Here is an 18,752-nt window from a genome sequence, read left to right on the forward strand (position 1 = left end):
CAGCCTCCAGGAAAATTTTCCTGCTCCTTCAAAGCATTTCTCCAGCTGCTGAGGAACAGAGAGTGTAACCAACGCAGGAAAAGGGGATCAGACACCAAACCCACATTCATGACAGTGACTCCAGACAGTGACATCTCTTAAAACTTAATTACAGAAATAATGACACATCTAAGGCAGCTCCTGTGCCCCAGGCAGGGCAAAGCCCCAGCAGGGCCCAGCCCCAGGCCCCTCCACGGCTCCTGGCTGACACAGAAGCTGCATAAACCCCAAATATACATCGATGTTCCAAACACACTTGTTGAGTAATTTCAACTTGGTTAATTTGCTGAATAAAATTTAATTTTATTTAAAAAAATCTTATACACTATTATTCACCTAGCCCTAGTTGTGAACAGATTCTCACTTCTGAAAATAAACCACATTCTAGTCAATTCATTCAACACCAAATTAAATTACTAGTACTGGATTTTTTTTCTTAAAAAAAGTATGTTAAAACTTTACTTTTTTTTTATTTTTAAAACCTCTAAAGAAAACGCTGCAATTGTACAGAAATGCTTCTTTTCAGGTTATGCTTTTTTTTAAATGCCTGTTATAAATCCAGCTTGTGTAGAGTTTTTTTTCATAGTTTTTTAATGTATTATCTGCAGAGACATTGTAACAGTTCCATTGTGTGGATGAACACAAAACTTGTACAGATTTCTCATATTTGGTCTTTAGGTAAATAGTTTCCAAAAGCTGCCTAAAATAACCACTCCAAACTGTTCAGTCCATCATGAAAATACAGTTTTTCCTTTCGTAGCAGGAAAGGAAATATAAATAATGCATCTTTATTACAGAACAGGACAAAAACCAGATTCCGATGGAGCCGACTCCGGCTCCCACTCACCTGGCTGCAGGAGGAACTAAGACGTTGTGTGAGTTGAAGACTGAACAGCAGCCTTGTTTCAATTGAATCTTGAAATGTAAAGTGGAATCTATTACCACATTAAAGTGAGAAATTACCGATACATTTTAAAATGTTCAACTGCAGAACACACACTTAAAAAAAAAAAAAAAAAAAAAAAGAAATTATTACCATAATCTGGTAGCCACTGTTAGAAAACCACAACAGCTACTGGTCATGGAGACCCCGAGGTCAGTGTCTGACATCCAAGTGTTACAGAGAAATGGGGCAGATTAATTTCTACTGAAGGGTGCTTAAGCTTAAAAATATCGAATATACCTCTGACAAGATAATTTTACTCTTTTTAAAAGGACTCGTGATAAAGAATTTCATCTTTCTAAATGAAGAACAGTCTGTTATCTTAAACATACACAATATTAAGCGAGACTCTTGTTTTACTTTAGACTGGAAAAATATGCCAGGGACAGTCAAAGTCAACACAAAGTAACAAACAGCAAAAGGTAGCAGAGAGAGAAACAGGTAAGTGCAGCTCTGGTCAAATCCATAGCAGTTCTTTACGTCAGTTAACGGCTCATTTACATCAGAGTTTCTAATCAGTTACATGCAAGCCCAAAGAAGCGTTTGATCACTACACATGGTAATAAAATTTGATTAAATTTATCAGGCAACTGCTAAAATATGAAAATTTGCAGATGTAATAAAGTAGCTTTATCTGAACTTGAACAGGACAGACAAAAGTAAATCATTCCGTTGGTTAAAAAAACCCTACATTCAGTTTTTTACCAAACAAAATTTCACATGAAAAGTAGTTGTGTGATTCCAAAGTTTCCGGAGTAGAAATGGAGTGATTTGAAATGTCAAAGACCCCATCGTTTTGCAAAGAAATGAAAATACACCTCAAAAATTTCTAATTCCACATGTGAACAACAAAATACTGCATATCTATCAACAACTGCATGGGTGGGTGGTTCGGAAAGGCTTTAGCTGCCACGGTGTCGGAATGGCTCCTGCCTCTGTTCCCTTTAGGAATATACAATCGTTTGAAACCAGTCACACTAAGCGCTATCATGCTGCCGTTACACTGAGATCCTCAGTCCTGGGAATAATCTGACAGATCCTGTTAAAGCTGCAGCCCTCCCAGCACACACAGTCCGTGGGGCAGGAGGGGCGGGGGCACAGCCTCTACAACAACGTGGTTCTGCAGTTTGACTTGAAGTTACCAAGTTTTAAGGCCACCTGTGTTGGGTTTTGTTTCAGTGCTGAAAGTTGAAGTCTGATCACAGGGCCCCTTTCCCCACTGCGTGAGAACATGTTCCAACATTTTAGGTGTTAGATTTAAGTGTCTCCTTTTGGCACCACGGAGTTTGTTTTTGTTGGTTTTTTGTGTTTGTAATTTTTTTTTTTTAAAAAAAAAAAAAAAAAAAAAAAAAAAAGAAAGCTCCCCTAAGTTTCTAGTTCTGGCTGCCTTTGTCACTCACTGCCACGGGTGGGGTGTCCACGTTCACAGCTATGACTATGCTCTCTCCATCCTCTGTTTTGATCCGTTTGAGTTCCTGCTGTTCCGACTGGTCTCCGTTCTGCCGCTTGGTGGGCAGCGACGCCGATGCGGACGCGTGGGTCGCCAGCATATGCAAAGGACTCGCAGCAGCTGCAGGAAAGAGAACACAAACTTCACAGCCTGATCCCTGTCAGCTCACATCCAGGGAGCAAACCTGCTCTGTCACTGAGATAATTCCTGTATCAGCAGGCCCAGGTGAGATGCTGAAGTGATTGTTTAACCATGTTGTGCAGATTAAGGACATTTTCTCAAATCACTCAACATTCACACGGATTTGGAGCCAGATGGGAGAACAGGGAAGCTGCTCCATTTAGCCACTGAGAAGCTGGAGACAGAGAAGGCTTTGATGACTGAAGATTTAGCAAATCCACACCGTAACTTGTGACGGAACAGAAGCAGACCCACAGCCCCCTTTGGTAGGTTCTGGCCTGGTCTCTGTCCCCTGCAGAGTGTGACATGGCCTGGAAGGAGAGCAGGACCATGCCAGTCAGGACCAGGTCACTGCAGGGAGGTTCTGGGACTCACAGAGCCAGGACAGGCACAGGACACAGCAGCAATTCCCCTGCAGGAATCTGAAAGCACCTGCTTTACACACGTGGACAATGGAACAGGATTTGCTCTGCATTTCTTCCTTCTCAGATGGCACAAAGCTACTTTCACCAAAGACAAACACACAAATGTGTGTGAGCACAGCTGTGTGTGTTACACAGACACACAAACACAAACCAGTCTGTGTTTCTCTGGGCCCAGCTCCCCTTTCAGGTGCTTTGCCTGAGAATCACCTGGTTCTTGCTGGTTTAGGAGTTACTGTAACAGGAGCACAGCTCACTCCACACCCATCACACACAGAGACAGCACCACGGCTCTACTCCTGTGCAGCCACACTCCCTGCACACCCTGCAGCCCTGGGCTGTCAGGGAACATGCTGAAAGCAGCTGAGTTTTCAGAATCCAGGAAAAAGAGAAAAAGAATTATTCCTTACTTTTAAAAATAGCTTTTCAGTATACTTCACATGGCTCTCAACTCTATTCACACATCCCTTCTGACACAGAAAGTGCACCTCAAGTCTGACTGTGATGCTTTTGCTGCTCCTAAGCTGGAAGTGAAGTGGCAGCAGCCAGAACACTGACCTATAAATGTCAGTGATGGCAAAAGAGTAAAAAGGAAATGAAGCAGGTAATTCACTCCATTAGAAAGACTTCTGAGCAGAAATGCAGGTAATAAATTGATATAAGACAGCCCTAAAAGTATTTCTGTAAACATATGACAAAAAACCTCTCCTCCATTATCAGATAATACATAAAGCAAAGCTGTTAGAACGAGCTGTGAGGACCTGGCAGCACAGCAAACCTGCCCGTGCTGGGAGCAAGAGGGAACGTGTGGAATGATGACAAAGCACTGCTGCCCACTGAGCCTGCCAAGGCCCACAGGGGAATGATGGATTCAGACATGAACCACCTCAAAACCTTACACAATTTCGGTCTTTGCAGTACAGGTTCAATAAAATCATAATAAAAAGTAACAGTTCAAAGAGCCAACCCACAAGCAAGTTCTGGTTTTCCTGTTGGTGGCTCCCAACAAACCACCTGGGAGCAGGCACCATTTTAACAGCTCTGATCTACAGGAACTTCTTTTAAAACTTGTTTGTAGCCTGGCTAAACAAGGAGAGAGGCGAGGAGAGGTTGGAGAGAGGAGGGCAAGGGAGGAGGGCAAGGGAGGAGGGCAAGGGAGGAGGGAAAGAGAGAGGAAGACAGAGAGAGGAGGACAGAGAGAGGAGGGCAAGAGAGGAGGGCAGAGAGAGGAGGGCAGAGAGAGGAGGGCAGAGAGAGGAGGACAGAGAGAGGAGGACAGAGAGAGGAGGACAGAGAGAGGAGGACAGAGAGAGGAGGGAAAGAGAGAGGAGGGAAAGAGAGAGGAGGGCAGAGAGAGGAGGGCAGAGAGAGGAGGGCAGAGAGAGGAGGGCAGAGAGAGGAGGGCAGAGAGAGGAGGGCAGAGAGAGGAGGGCAGAGAGAGGAGGGCAGAGAGAGGAGGGCAGAGAGAGGAGGGCAGAGAGAGGAGGGCAGGGGCTGTCTGGTAGGTACCTGCAGTGCCCTGGCCCGCCACGGCGGCGCTCAGGGGCACGATGTGCGTTCCGTTCTGTGTGACAGCTTTGATGGGCAGCTGGTGCTGCCCCAGCGGCGCCTGTTGCACTATGGTAACTGTCTGTAAGGGGGCGGGCTGCGATGTCTGGATGATGCGACCAGCAGCTCCTATTGCAGCATGGCTGATAGCAGGGAGAGGCTCCACTTTCACTGGAAAACAGGAGAGAAAATGTGGTTAAAATTACCAAAGTGCTCAGGACCCACTTGGTTTCACTCAATCAGCCCTCAGTGGAAGTGTGCTGTTTTCTTACTTCAACATATCTGAGAAATTAGGATTCAAAGTTTCAGCCAAACACTTCAAGCATTGCCCTGCAAGTATTGATGCCCCAGCCCTGCCCCTCCTTGAATGAGGCTTGGAGCAACCGGGGGTAGTGGAGGGCATCTCTGCCCATGGCAGGGGTGGAACGAGATGGGCTTTAAGGTCCTTCCAAACCAAACTGTTCCACAGTTCTACAATTCTAAGTTTCAAACACCGATCTCTCTGTATAAAGAGGCACTAAAACAACCTCACAGCTTCTCACCTTTGACTTCCTTGTGGTCTCCATTCTCTTGAGGTTCTACCTTGGGCTGGGTGACCATAGCAGCTTGTGTGACGACCGCCTGTCCTGCGACAGTGTAAGTGTTTGCTGGTGCTAACCCCGTCACGTTGGTGACTGACACAGCTGGGATCTGGTGCACAACGTGAACTGTCTGGACTACAGGCTGCTGGGAGGTCGAGGTTGTCACGGGAGTTGCAACAGTGTAGGTGACGGGTTTGATAGCTTGTGGTAGCTGCCGTTGTACAGTAATTAAAACTGGCTGGCTAGAGAGAGGTGATCCTACCAAGAAAGAGGTCAAAATTAGCCTGCCAATCTTCACTATTTCTTTTAAGCCAGTCATTCTTTTAAACTCCACATTAAAACCTCAGAGAATTAATGAGCTCCTTCACTAATGCCTGAATGAGCCAAAAGGTGATACTGGACAATGAATGTTAGGACAAGTGGTTATTCCCTGCTCCAGGCTCAAGCAAGACCCACACACCATTTGGGCACCCCAGCTCTATCCCAAACAAAGCTGTGGTTAGCACTTATTCAAATAAAGCCCTTTCCACAGGTGGGAGCAGGAGTGTGCTGCAGGTGTTGTGTGCAGCACGCCTGCACTGGGAATGCTCTCTGTGTGCTGCACTGGGAATCCTGAGGAAGGCTCAGGACCACGTCTGCCCTCTGCAGTGCCACATCACCACCAAGAAACTGGAAGAAAAATGAGTACCAAAGAAGGTAATTAAACAAACACATCCTTATCCCATCATGCCTTTTTGTTTAATAGGAAATTTCTTATCTCTCTTTATCCTTTCAATTCTTCTATCCCTCCCCACTCTGCAAGGATGACATGACCACAGAGGTGTGAAAGGCATTTCCTTATTTCTGTAACACACACAACCCTACATTTTGGGTTTTTTTCAAGAGAACTGTTACAAGACAGCAGAGTCCTCCACAGTACAGAGGCACAGCCTCTCCTCAGCAACATGAGCCAAGGTAACAACAGCCCCTATGTTCAAACAGTCCCTCCCTGGCTGTTTCTGAGTTTCTCTGAGTGTGAAGAGGTGAATATATCCTCATTTTTGGTGCACAAATGAAGTCCTGGCAGTGTTTTGGTGCAGCCCTGTGTCCCAGCCCCAGTGCCGAGCCCAGGGCTCCTCACCTGGGGCGCTCTGTGCAAATCGTGCCTCTTGTATGACAGCGAGTTTTGGCTGGATGGCGCTGGGCTCGGGCTCCATCGGGACAGGAGATCCTTCCCTGGACAGGCTCTCGGGGGTCTGGACGCCACTGGAGTGCGCAGACAACACTCCAGAGTGGTTAGGAGAAGCTGGGGCACTTCTGTAGTTAGAAATGAAAGCAGCAGCTGATGTGTTTTACCTTCTGAACTGTGAAAGCCCATGACCTTCCTCTAGTGAGCCCGTAACACACTGCCCGCAGCAGGGGAGGGCACAGCCACAACCCAGAGCTCAGGATCTTTTAAAAAGCTTCTGCTAAACAGGGACAGAATTTAAAAGCAAACTCCTGGTACAGTTAACGGAGAAGAAGTGGCTGGATGCCTTCTTAGGGAAGAGTCTAAATCTGCGAAACATGAACATTTCTTCTGGTGGAGAAGAACAATGAGCAAATCTGAGGCTACAGGGCAAGTAGAAAAAGGTCTGCACCAGCAGAAAGGCCATAACTTTACAGAGGGAATAATTTAAACCCAGGTATTTCCCCATCACAAAATCTGCTTGAACATTATCAAACTGAACACACAATTGTCATCTCTAAGGTCAAGAAAACAGTATCTGGTATCTGAGGATTTTCTTTGTAAACGGTTTTAAAATCCAGTAGATGGCAGTTAGAAATTAAAATTATAATTCTGCAAAACCCACCAAAGGTACAGCAAGGCTTGCATACGTTAACAATCTGATAGTTAGTTATGCAAACCAAGTTCTTTAACACTAAAAACAAGCAATAAACACAAGCCTGGTGTATGGGGCAGCCTCCTAATGAAACACACAGAATTCAAACACCGAGTCTGGATGAAATTAAATTACTAAACTTGTGACTGTATCCAAAGCTATCAAGTCTGTAGCAGCCTGAAGATTAAACAACAGCCATAGTCTTTTTGTTCATCTGGTTTTCCTTACCTAGAAGAGAGTGGTCCCAGAGGGGTTCTAAAGCAAGGTACTCCCCTAGGCCGCCTTTTCCTAAAAGCCTGCTCTATTAATTTGCTTTCAGAGGCAGGGTCTATCCTCCAGAATGAGCCTTTGCCTGGTTCTTCCTGGGAACGTGGTACTTTGATGAAATAACGATTCAGAGAGAGATTGTGACGTATTGAATTCTATGGAACATAAAAAAATATGTAGAATTCATATAACTTTTCCAAGTCAGAATGTGGCCTACTGCAGCAGTTTGTACTATAGGAGACTCGGGGTTCAGCTCTTTAATTCCTTAATTTAACAGAACTCAGAGCACTACCAAGCAGTGCCATAAACCTGAAAGGACTCTTGCATTTGTCAAATCTTTCCCAACAATTAAAAACCCAGTTTGCTAATTGGAAATATCAGGAATCCCATTTCTTTCATTCTCTCATGAGAAACACTGTGATTGAAACCAACGTTTGGAACACTACAAATACTGGTACAGAATGCAGTGTTAAAAACAAAAATAAAAATGATCAGTGCTTGCACACCACCCTTCCCCAGGTGTCCCAGCTCCTTCCAGGAGGAACACAGCATACACTGACTCTGATCCTATGTGCTCATTCTGTTACTGTGCCACAGTTCAGAAAGAAAAGGCTAAAAAAGTTCCAAAGGCAGCTGGATTGCTGTGAATTCACCCACAGCCCAGTTTTGTCTCAATAACAGAGCCAAGAATTTACTGTGTCCATTAAAACACCAAGTGGCAGCAGGTCCTGAACCAGCTCTTCCAGATCTTTGTCACCACGGTCCCTTTGCACATTCCCACATCCTCAATTTGCTGCAACATCCCCCTAGTCCTCCACCAGAGCAAAGCACAGAACTGCTGACACCCACAACTGGCTCTGTCTGTGCTTGGCTTTGCACATAGAATTTCTCTTTGTTTTAGTTTTTCATTTTTTAACATAAATAAACCCCCAAATCTCTCTCAATATTATCACTGAACAAGAAGAGACTGATGCTAAGGATTCACCCTGAAACACTTGTGGGGGAACAGAGGTAAATGGGGAAAAGCTTTATGTTAACAAAAGCTCTCAAAAATTTGCAAAGCAAACATAAAACTTGCTCAAAATCATGACCCTGATAGTAAGTTTGGAAAACTTAAAGCAGTGATAACCACATATGATTTCTTGAACGCAAACTGATGAAACCAGAGATGGTTTTTTCCCTGCCAAAAATGGAAACGTAACTAGAAAGATGCCAAGAACATATTTATAAATTGTATTTATTTCTCCATATGCTAGAATAAAGGAGTAGATCCAAAAGTACCTGCTAAATACGTTCACAGAGAGGAGTCTTCAAATGCTCATCAAAATGAGACCATTGTATGCTAAAGGATATAAATACCTCTTGTTTCTTAAGGTGTGGGACTGGGACACTGCACATGTGTTTGTACTCTATGTTTTGAACAATATGTGCATATATAGCCTCAAATATGATTTGAAACATCTATCCTAAGTCACCTGAGCTGCAATCCAACTCCTAATGTGTAGAAGCTGGCAGAGCAGTGACTGAACAGCATCTGATTTTCAGCTTTTCCAATTGTTTCTATGAATAGCTGCTGATTAATGACACCAGAACACACTGGCTGCTGTGCCTACCACCTTGGCTTTAGGGAGCATTACACCCCCAAATCCACACCCTGTGCTATGGCAGAGCTCTTTATCTCAGCATAAATCTGTGTGTGTGTGTGTGTTGGGTTCGTGATGCTCACAAAGCAACATCATCTACACAGATACTCAAGGTACTGCAAAATAGGGAGCAAAACACACACCAACATTTTATAAACAGTGTCTTGTTGCTAAAACAACATGACTGCAGCCAGGATACTGCACTGTTATGTGGGAAAGGGAAACAAAAGAGACTTCCCAGCCACAACAGCCAAGTCCTTGACTAACCAAAGCCTCAGCAAACAGCCAGAACAGCTACATTCTCTGCTAACCTTGGGAGAGTGAACTAGCTTTCATTTAGGCTATATGACAAATAAGCATGTGATTAATATTCAAAAATCTCTTCCTCTACAGGGAAGGCTTTTATTCTTCAGTATTCATTGTGCAGCCAACATTAACACTTCCTCACTTTCCCCCTAACCCCATCTCTGTAATTTTACCTCCCTGACAATAACTGCAGAGTGAGCAGATAGCCCACGATGGACCGTGTGCTCCAGGCCCTGCAGGCTGTGCTCCTTGGCCTCTGAGACACCCAAACCAGCACCAAAGGCCAGGAGCCTTCACCTGTGTCTGGGAAGGCTCTGCCAGACTCATCTGTACTCAGTTACTCATCCTGGCAAAAGCTGAGGCTGGTCTTGTGAAAGTGAAAAGAAAGCAGAAATTAATTCTGCGGAGTTGAAAGGTTTGGTTCAACCTTTCAGGAATGGGCAAGTTCACAAAGCACACAGTGCCTGAACCAGGGTGAGATAATGACAGATAACACACTTGTTCCTTCAGCTGCTGCATGGGCAAAATCACTGTTTTCAAACAGAACTGAACGTGGAGCATTTAATATCTCAATTTTATCTTAAGATAGCAACACGGATGTTTACACAACTGTAAGTTACAGAACATGGCACCATTCCTAGATAGCATACAGGATTCAAATCCAGTGCCAAATGCACTTTGCTTTCCCCAAAGTCTGTCTGCACCCCTACCAGAGGTTTAGAGAACACCATTCCACCAACAGAGCAGTATTTTAAATGTAAATTGCCCACTTTGTTGGAAAGCTTACAGTCAGAAGAAAGACAACACAGTGATTTGACAAATTCTGTTTCTGAAGGGTTATGAGGCTTACCAACTGCCTGCTCATGACCATTTACAGCTGCCAGTATTGCTCACATGTAAAAAGAAATATTCCAGAAATCACAATTACCTGCCAGCCCTTGTCTGCTGTCCTGTAGTAGGGATAATTTTTAGTTATGTGCGTATAAATTCCATTTAGTGTAAGCTGCTTATCCGGGGCCATTGTAATTGCTTGAACTATTAACTGTGCATAGGAGTAGGGTGGCTTAGAGTCATCCTAGACAAAAACAAGAAAAGTCTGCATCAACAAACTTTGAGGAGATACACGCTTCTTACTAGATCAAAAATCATAAAACATCATTAACTTGACTTAGGGTAATTTTGGACAACCAAAATCTTGAGGCAGAAAAGAAATTACGAGAGCTTTGTTCTTCTGATTAGCAATTTCAGCATAACATAAATTTTGCAGATATGTATAACACCAAAGAATTTTCAATAGCCTCCAAACAGATCTATAATTGAGACTGCACACAGACCCTCCCCCAAAAGGGACAGGGGTAAAACAATCAATCAATCAATCTCCCATCTGATCACAAAACCCTACACATTGTTTTTAAAGCCTGTCATGTTAAATTACCACTCAGTGCCTACACCTTAGCAAACAAAACCTCCCAAGTCTTCCATTCAGCTCAGGTGTAATTTCTGGGATTGGTTTCAAGCTGTGTTTACCTTTGGGCTGTCTCCCCCCGAAGCCTCCTTGTCGTTTTCTGACTGTGAATTGTCAGCCATCAAATGTAGGTCAGATGCTATTCCACGACTCATTTTGTACCCTGAAGAGCCTGCGCCGCGGGGGCTCGATGGGCAGGAATTTGCAGCACTGTAGAGCATAAAAAGAAGATCCTACTATTTTGTTATACAGTATATCACCACATTATGTCTCATCAAAAAGCTCTTGCTGCAGCAAAGCCACTACCAGAGCTGTGAGGCTGCAGCTAAAGGGCTGTCAGGGCTTTCACTCCAAACCACCTTCCACGCTTTGCTAACCCAGCCATGGAATCAGAACCACTGCAGAAGAAACCCTGCTCAGGCTTTCCTCCTCAAGACAACAAGGATCAGCTGGCTGAGCAGGCTGTAATGTATTTGTGTAAGATTTGCCACCTTAAGTCCACTTTAACTGCATCAGCAACCACAAATTTTCAAATACTCGCTGGAAACAAGACACACATCTTGAATGGAATTTCTGCCATATGCTTGTGTTAAGTTTGCCTCCAAAAAAATCATCTCTCCTGTCTATTTGTTTCTGCACATTTGAGAAAATATAGCAAGCAGTGAGGTAAAAAAAGGTTTGATTCTAATTTAAATCAAAATCAGTATTATTTCAAGTGTTTACAGGTGTGTGCACATAGGTATGTGCATAAAAATCATAAACTTATCTATAAATGGGATGCATCAGCACTGACTCAGCTGATTTAATGCAGTATTAGACCAACAGAGCAGGTACACTGTTAGAAAGCAAGAGATGTGCCAAACACTAAAAGAGCATCTCCCAACAGTTCACATTTTGCCATCCATCACAGAAAAACAGCTAAAACTGTATATAATTCCACTGGAACATCTTTCTACCAGCAGTCCCCTGCCTTGCAGAGTCCACAGGAACTGCAGCTGCACAATGCCAATTTTCTTCTATGATTTCCTTTTAGCCAAGAGGAAAGAGAGAGTCAGCAGGTGAGGTCCATCCCCTTCCCCAAAATAATTTTGGCAGCTCTCTTGCAAGGACACAGTCTCTGCAACTCATACTGCAGCTGATTTCAGGGCAGCTCTCAGAAATTCCAAAAAACTAGAAATCTCAATAGCTGCCCCTGCTGTGCCCCAGAACCAGCCTTATCTCCAAAGATAATCTTTAATCTTTGAATCTATGGTTCAAAACACCAACCACAAATAAATCTAGACAATATTATTTAGATCTATATACTAAAGCTTTAACAATTTTCATCTGTCAAGGTTTGTTTTTCTGCCTGGCCCCTCAAGTTTTTTGCTACCTTCTTTTTTATGTACAGAAGGAGGCAAAAACTATACATTGGGCAATATTTACTTACACTGAAAATATCAAAGCTTCACTTCCCAAGAAATCCACCCCTGATTTGTTACTAGTGATATACTTACTATAAGAGAGAGATGGCATTTTTCAAGTGTTGTACAGAAGAATCCTTGCTTAGAGCCAAAATGTGTAGCTAATTTATTTTTTTAGATATAGGTCACTCCTGCTCTGTGTTTTCACGTATCAGCTGACAACATCCCTCTGCTCTGCTCCCTTCAGCATATATTGACAAAGAGACACATATGGTATAATCAAAGCAAGTTTACAAGTCTTCTACAAAACAGGATGATTTGCAGAGAAACTGTCAGGCTTTGCTCTCAAAATAGACTCAAAACTGTCATCTTTTTTTTTCCTGTAATAAACTACTCAACAGGTGCATGAAAGCCCTGAAGAGAATTACAAAATTCAAAGCAAGGCAAAGACAGTGGTGATAGATAGGATATTATCTGAAATATTTGTGAGCTGCTGTGTCATTGGAAAGATGTGTTTTCCCTGAATCCCTATAAGAAAGCAAACCTGTGACACAGACAAGTCTAGATATCTTTTCTCTCTGCTTCCATCATTTAGGCAGGTGTCATTAAACACTCCCAAATAGAGACCAAGAGCTTGGCAAGCATGCAAGACATCAATTATCCTTCCATTCAAATCTCATTAACAAGTTGTACCTTTTTAAAAAGCAAGCACAGACAGTTCTTTGCTCAAGTAAAGATGCAGGAAGTGAGAGGAGACAGAAAAGCTTTCAAAATCACCTACATGACCGAAACAACTTTCAGTGCCTTGACATGGAAGTTTTGCTCCTGATCTTTCCAAGACTTTGAAAAATTCCATCTGAAGTAATTTCAGCCATTTGTGAGGATAGATTGCTTGTTTAATTGAGTTTGGTCCCAAGTTAACAGGCGGGACAAGGGCTGAATTACCAAAGAAACATCAGGGCAAGGAAAATCCTGGATACCTGGGACGAGGCATCCCAACACTGAGCTCTGCACCTCAACCTGTGCTTTAAGTAAAAGCTCTGCTTACTTCCAGCAGCAACTAACCAATAAATCTTCTGGAGTAAGATATCAGTCCATTTTCTACATCAGTAATAACCCAAACCACCCTTTTTCCTGATGATGAACTTCAGGAGGACAGTGGCAAATCAGGACATTTTTAAATGGTGTAATTTAAAACTGTCTCATTTGAAGAGCTGCAATAAGCATGCAAGAGCAAAAAGCAATTTAAATTGTTGGAATGCAAGAAAAATGCCAGGTTCCTGAGCAGACTGTTCCACAGTGAACATGTTAAACCAGAATACCACAGACTGTTCATGCAACTATATCAGCAGAAAGGAGTTTCTTGAAGGAGGTAATGCTGAGCTTCAGCTGAATTTTGACCTCAAAAGCAAAATATTGAATGAGAAAGTTGTGCTGAGCCTGACTGTAGTGGCCTGATCCCACCTGCAGGGTTTAAATACCTGATAGTTCCTGTGGGAGAAGGGAGAGGGCTGATCAGGTGAGCCATGTTGTCTGGAATGTTTATTGTTAAGGGAGAGATCTGGGGTTGCACAGGCTTCACTGGGGACTCCGGGGCCTCCTGTTTTTCCCTCTTCTCGTTGGACAGAGCTGTGAATGTTATCTTGATGTTTGTGCTGGGAAATCTGAAAGTACAGCTGAAAAATAAAAAACACCAAAACAGATACGTGAGCCACTGCTTTATGGAATGTAAGACTTTCTGAATAACTTACATGTTATCACCTAAGCTCATTTAGAATTTATAAGCTATAATATTTATGTAATTACCCACGACCATCTTCATTTTACACATCATAAAGGGAGATCAATGTGACCAGAGAAAGATCCCCAGGTAAGCAACTGACATTTGTAAAGGAATACAAGAAAGTGCAATTCTTTCTAACAAGGGCAGTTTGTGGACTGTCTCTGAATTTCTTGAGGTTCATCCTGATCTTGCAGTAGCCCCAAAGCAGAGCTATTTTAAAAACAAAACCTCATTATTTTATGATGTCAAGGAATGGCTTCAGCAAATGAACAAGTTGGTCCATGATAGCAGAATTAATTAGAAGCATAAACATTGGCCAATTTGAGGTCTAACCAGTTTCACAGACTGGTCTAGGAGATTTGGGTTATTTTCTCTTAAAAATACCTATTAAATTAAACATGTATCAGTTCTAATTCTGCTCATTTACTGAGTATACTGCTACTTTAGTACTACATTCAAATACCTTTTTTCAGAGCTGAATTTAAGACCCAATTTCAGTAAACTGCCTATTTTCATGTATTACCAAGGATTACATGCCTAAATTTAATGATGAACAATAAATTAACAATGTGTAACTGTTTAAAAATTTGAAAAATAAAATACAAAGAATGTACCTTAGGATAATCCCCTTTCTACATCCCGGTGCACAGCATTTAGAATTGAACCCAATTAAACAGGACACATTCCTTTCTAACTTCTCAGTAAATAAATCTGCTCTATCTTGAGCAAATAAGAAATCTAATTTTGTCTCAACAAAAGCATCCATAAAAACTCAGTTCAAATAACTTTACTACCTCCTCGTCCTTAAGTTGTTAGACTACACTGAGCACTAAACCCACAATGACATTTACACACCTCCCACATGATGAAAAGGACTTTCCAACGACACTATACCCAGAAAGAAACCTCACAAAATGTTTGAGTTTGTTTTGCTTTTAAGCAGATCTTGTTTGATACAGAAAGGAAAGAAGCACATGCTGGAACAAGGAGTAAGAAATGAGCTATGAATGCAAAATAGAGATTGTAAATAAAAGTGATCATTTCTCTGGAACAATATATTAAACATAAAAGTGATGTAAGAATTGGCAGGAACACTCAGCTGCAGAGTAGCCTTAGAAATGAACTCTCATAGGTTTTGGCTTTCACATCTTAAAATGAATCTAAGGATGTTTATAGAACAAAGGCAGCATTTGATTTTCACTATGTCCCTTGCCACATGCACCACAGTGGTTCTTTTTCTCTGCAATCCGCACTCAAGGATCAGGAAAAAGAGAAAGAATTGACAGTGACCTTCCTTTTCTCTCTGTCTTACTTCTGAGTACGGACCGTGTCCGCATTTAACAGACGACCTATTTCTGAAACATGCTCAATGTACTAAATTAGGAACAGAATCTATGCCAAAAAACTGCACATGCATTTCAGCAAGGAAGTTAAATGGACCAATTTCTGGGTTGGGTTTTTTTAATACATTCAGTAACAACTTCTTTCTTTGCTTTTTCCAGTAGAACGCATTTTGTGCTTGTATCGTTTCAGTGACAATGGAAAGGGGTCTTGGTTGTTTTGCTAATAAAAATATTTTCCAAGCATTTCTTTTAAGCAGCAATAAAAACAACACTGAAGTTTATGCAAAGACAGCCAAAAATTAAGTAAAAACCCCTGTGAGAAAGTGAACAACATCTGTTTGACACAGACACATCTAAATTTTAGTCACCTTCCCTATCCATTTCATGAGGCTATTCCATACCTGCAAATTCACCTTAAATGCTTTTAAGACCAAATTTATTTCAACTCAAGAAAAATATGGGAAGGATTGGACATGGCTTTAGGTGCTGGTTCCCTGGTTAGAGTCCTTATTGCCTGGTAAAATCAGCCCAGTGCACAGCACTGAGGAACCACGGCAGGGTGGGGATGGGCAAAGGCAGATAGGGAAGAGGTGGATCTCCACAACTTCAGACAGGACCAGGAACATGGAAAGGCAGAAAAGGAACACTCAGCAGCTCCTTTCATATTCCATGTGGGCACACACATATGAAAAGATCTTCCTTTCTCACCCTGCTGCAGCACTGAATGCATCACCTCCCTGTGGGCACCTCTGGCAATCAAGGCAACAGCACAGACATGGGGCTCTCAGATGTTCCTCAGGGTTGGAAAAAAACACTCCCAAAAAGCAGCCCCAAACACAGGAGCCCAACCAGGGGAACTCCAGAGTTCCACACATGTCAAACAAACTTGGAACTGACAGACATGAAAACCCAGAGGCAGCCCCAATGCAGTTCCATTTCCCTTGCCCAGCCTGGAAGGCCTGTGCAAGTAAGGGAGATAAAATGCACTTACAAATCCCTGTCTGGTTAGAGCAATAAACACCTGAATATTATCAAAAGACCACATCTGCCAATTGATACATATTTGCAAATAGTTTTTTTATGGAATGCTATTTTTATAGCTGGATTTCAGCCAAAAAGCAGAATAAAGAGTGTATACTAACCAACAGAATGCCTGAATAAATTGCAGTTATGCAAATGTGTTATATTTACATCCAAAATCAAAGTACAGATGTTCTAGTTTGATCAGAATCAAGTTGGTTTTGGCATATTCTTTAGTTATACAATGAACTAAACAAAAACCACAGAAACACCCACAGGGAGAGACCTCATCAAACATTTAATCCTCAACAAGCGGAATTGGGTTTTACTCACTGTTCAAAAGTTTACAATAGTTTCACAATACACTACCACAGGATGGCAGCTGGAGGAGAAACTCATCTAGACAATCCCCTTAAAAACATCCCAAAGAAGTAAAGCAGTTTTGTAACCTGTTTTGTGCATTTATTACAAGTCCAGGTGAGCATCACAACAGAGCCACTGCATGACCCAGGCAACCACAGAGGTGCCCCAACTAAAATGCAACTCATTACCTCAATTATCCTTCTTTAAATTAAAAAAAGCTTATTGTGGGTTGACTACTGGAAAATAGACATCATTTCAAACTGTTCCACAGACAAATCTTCTACAGCAATGCTGATCCAGGCAGGACCTCTACAGAGTTTAGGAACTTTGCAGGGTGCCAGAGAAGTGTCTCAGGGTAAAAATGTGCTAAGTCTAGTTTTGTCACATCTGAGTTTCCAATATTTTCTCACTTCCCCTCAGCAGTTCTGTCCATAATGCAGGGAAAAGCTGATGATACACTTGTAGTTCTGCCTGTGTGAAAATACCACCTGACTGGCAAGATGGAATTTTGTCCTGTGTTTATCTGGGAAACCAAAACACAGCAGAAGAATTCAATTTCTTCCCTTTACATAAACACCCAGTGCCTCAGTATCCTTTGAATTATTCCAGTTTAATTGCCTTCTTAGAACCAGGACCAAAATCAGACAGAAGCTGCCATGCCACTTTGATCAGCAGGTTCTTTTATCAGCACCTCCAGATTTTACATTCAAATAGATTATAAGGGTTCAGCAGTGATAACCCCTGAAGTCACGGGAGTTACAACTGCACAGCTCAATTCCTTCACACTGACTGTGATACTGAACCCCTGTTAACATAAAGATCCCCTGAGATTTAAACAGATCTAAAAGACTAACAAGATGCCTGGTTTTGAACTCTTGTTGATTTACTGAGAGCCAAGGACAGCTTCAACTTTTCACATTAAAAAGCCAAGACTTAAAAAAGAACCCAGTCAGCATCTGGGAGCCTGCTTGTGTCGATTTTTGACTTCAAATACTTTCAAGGTGAACACAGGCAGAGTTAACTCCTCACAAAGAGAAGCAGAGGTCATTAGCAGCATCTGCACCACTTCCACTTTTCTCTGACAGTACAGCAGCCTGAAATGATACTATTTGTACTTCCTTCTGCTATTTTGATCAGTGTACTGATCAAAAAAAACCCCATGTAAATCACCATACTTCTAGCTGTGGTCTCCTTTCCATGGAAGGGAGATTTGAAACTAATCCATTTTCTAATTCCTCTTAACCTACCTACTTCCCAAACTTTCCCCTTGCTCCAGTAAAAATGACTCACACAGCCAATTCATTCATCCCAGGCCCCCTTTTGAAATATTTCAAGAGTCAAGGAAAAATTGAGTTTTTACATCTTCCAACAACTAGACAAAAATCAAGTTTGGAAGGGACCTCTGAAAATGTCCAGCCCAATCTCCTGCTCAAAGCAGGGGAACTCCCAAGTTAGACCAGGTTGCTCAGGGCCTTGTCTCTCCAAATTTTGAAGCCTTCCAAACACAGAGTTGGGCAGCTCATTTCCTCTAATTACACTCTCAAGGAGTGAACAGTTTTTTCTCATTTGTACAGATACAAACTCTTCCCTGCAACTTCTACAGCTGCTTGTGCCCAAACTGTGAGCCTGTTGGCACAGCCTGGCCCCAGGCTTTCTACAGCCACTCCTCAGGCAGGGGAAGGGTGCACTAAGATCCATCCTTGGGCTTCTCCAGGAAAAAAAATTAAATTACATTGAGGTCCTTTAGCCTCTCTCTCTGCCCTGAGCACTCTAGCAGAGTCCATTCAAGCAAGTGCCCAATGAACGTGGTGCTTGGAAATTACAATTTGATTGACTTCCTGCTAATGGACAAATCTCAGTTTGAAAGCACAAGGACCCCAATTTCATCTTTTCTCCATTTGCTGCTTCATTTATTATTGACTCCATCACAACGGATTAATAGGATATTAATTATAGATTAAACAATATGTGGCTGTGGTTTTTAACTGATTTTTAAATAAACAATACTTAAAAGATGAGTCTTAGCAAGTACAACTAGAAATATCATGGAAGTGAAAAAAGCTCAACAAGTTGAAGTATGATCAAATATTTCAGTGTCTGAATTTTATACCAAAAGGTTTCTGACTGCTCAACA

The 18,752-nt window shown here is 42.2% G+C and overlaps 1 protein-coding gene across 2 annotated transcripts in view; it reads right to left on the reverse strand.

Moving 5' to 3' along the window:
* Positions 1 to 2,314: 2,314 nt before the first annotated feature.
* The window catches only part of FOXK2 (forkhead box K2), a 42,017-nt gene continuing 25,579 nt past the window's right edge, over positions 2,315 to 18,752 (reverse strand). The window contains exons 2-9 of one of the 2 annotated variants that reach the window (XM_063409862.1): positions 13,591 to 13,785; positions 10,769 to 10,916; positions 10,170 to 10,316; positions 7,254 to 7,447; positions 6,284 to 6,459; positions 5,125 to 5,421; positions 4,544 to 4,753; positions 2,315 to 2,552 (exon numbers count right to left, since the gene is read on the reverse strand). In XM_063409862.1, the coding sequence (XP_063265932.1) occupies positions 2,356 to 2,552; positions 4,544 to 4,753; positions 5,125 to 5,421; positions 6,284 to 6,459; positions 7,254 to 7,447; positions 10,170 to 10,316; positions 10,769 to 10,916; positions 13,591 to 13,785 (1,564 nt within the window). In that variant the 3' untranslated portion in view covers positions 2,315 to 2,355. Of the gene's footprint in view, positions 2,553 to 4,543; positions 4,754 to 5,124; positions 5,422 to 6,283; positions 6,460 to 7,253; positions 7,448 to 10,169; positions 10,317 to 10,768; positions 10,940 to 13,590; positions 13,786 to 18,752 lie in introns of both variants that reach the window. The other variant, XM_063409863.1, reaches the window with a different exon arrangement.

Source organism: Prinia subflava, chromosome 12 (genome assembly GCF_021018805.1).
Source record: "Prinia subflava isolate CZ2003 ecotype Zambia chromosome 12, Cam_Psub_1.2, whole genome shotgun sequence".
In the NCBI taxonomy this organism is placed as follows: Eukaryota; Metazoa; Chordata; class Aves; order Passeriformes; family Cisticolidae; genus Prinia; species Prinia subflava.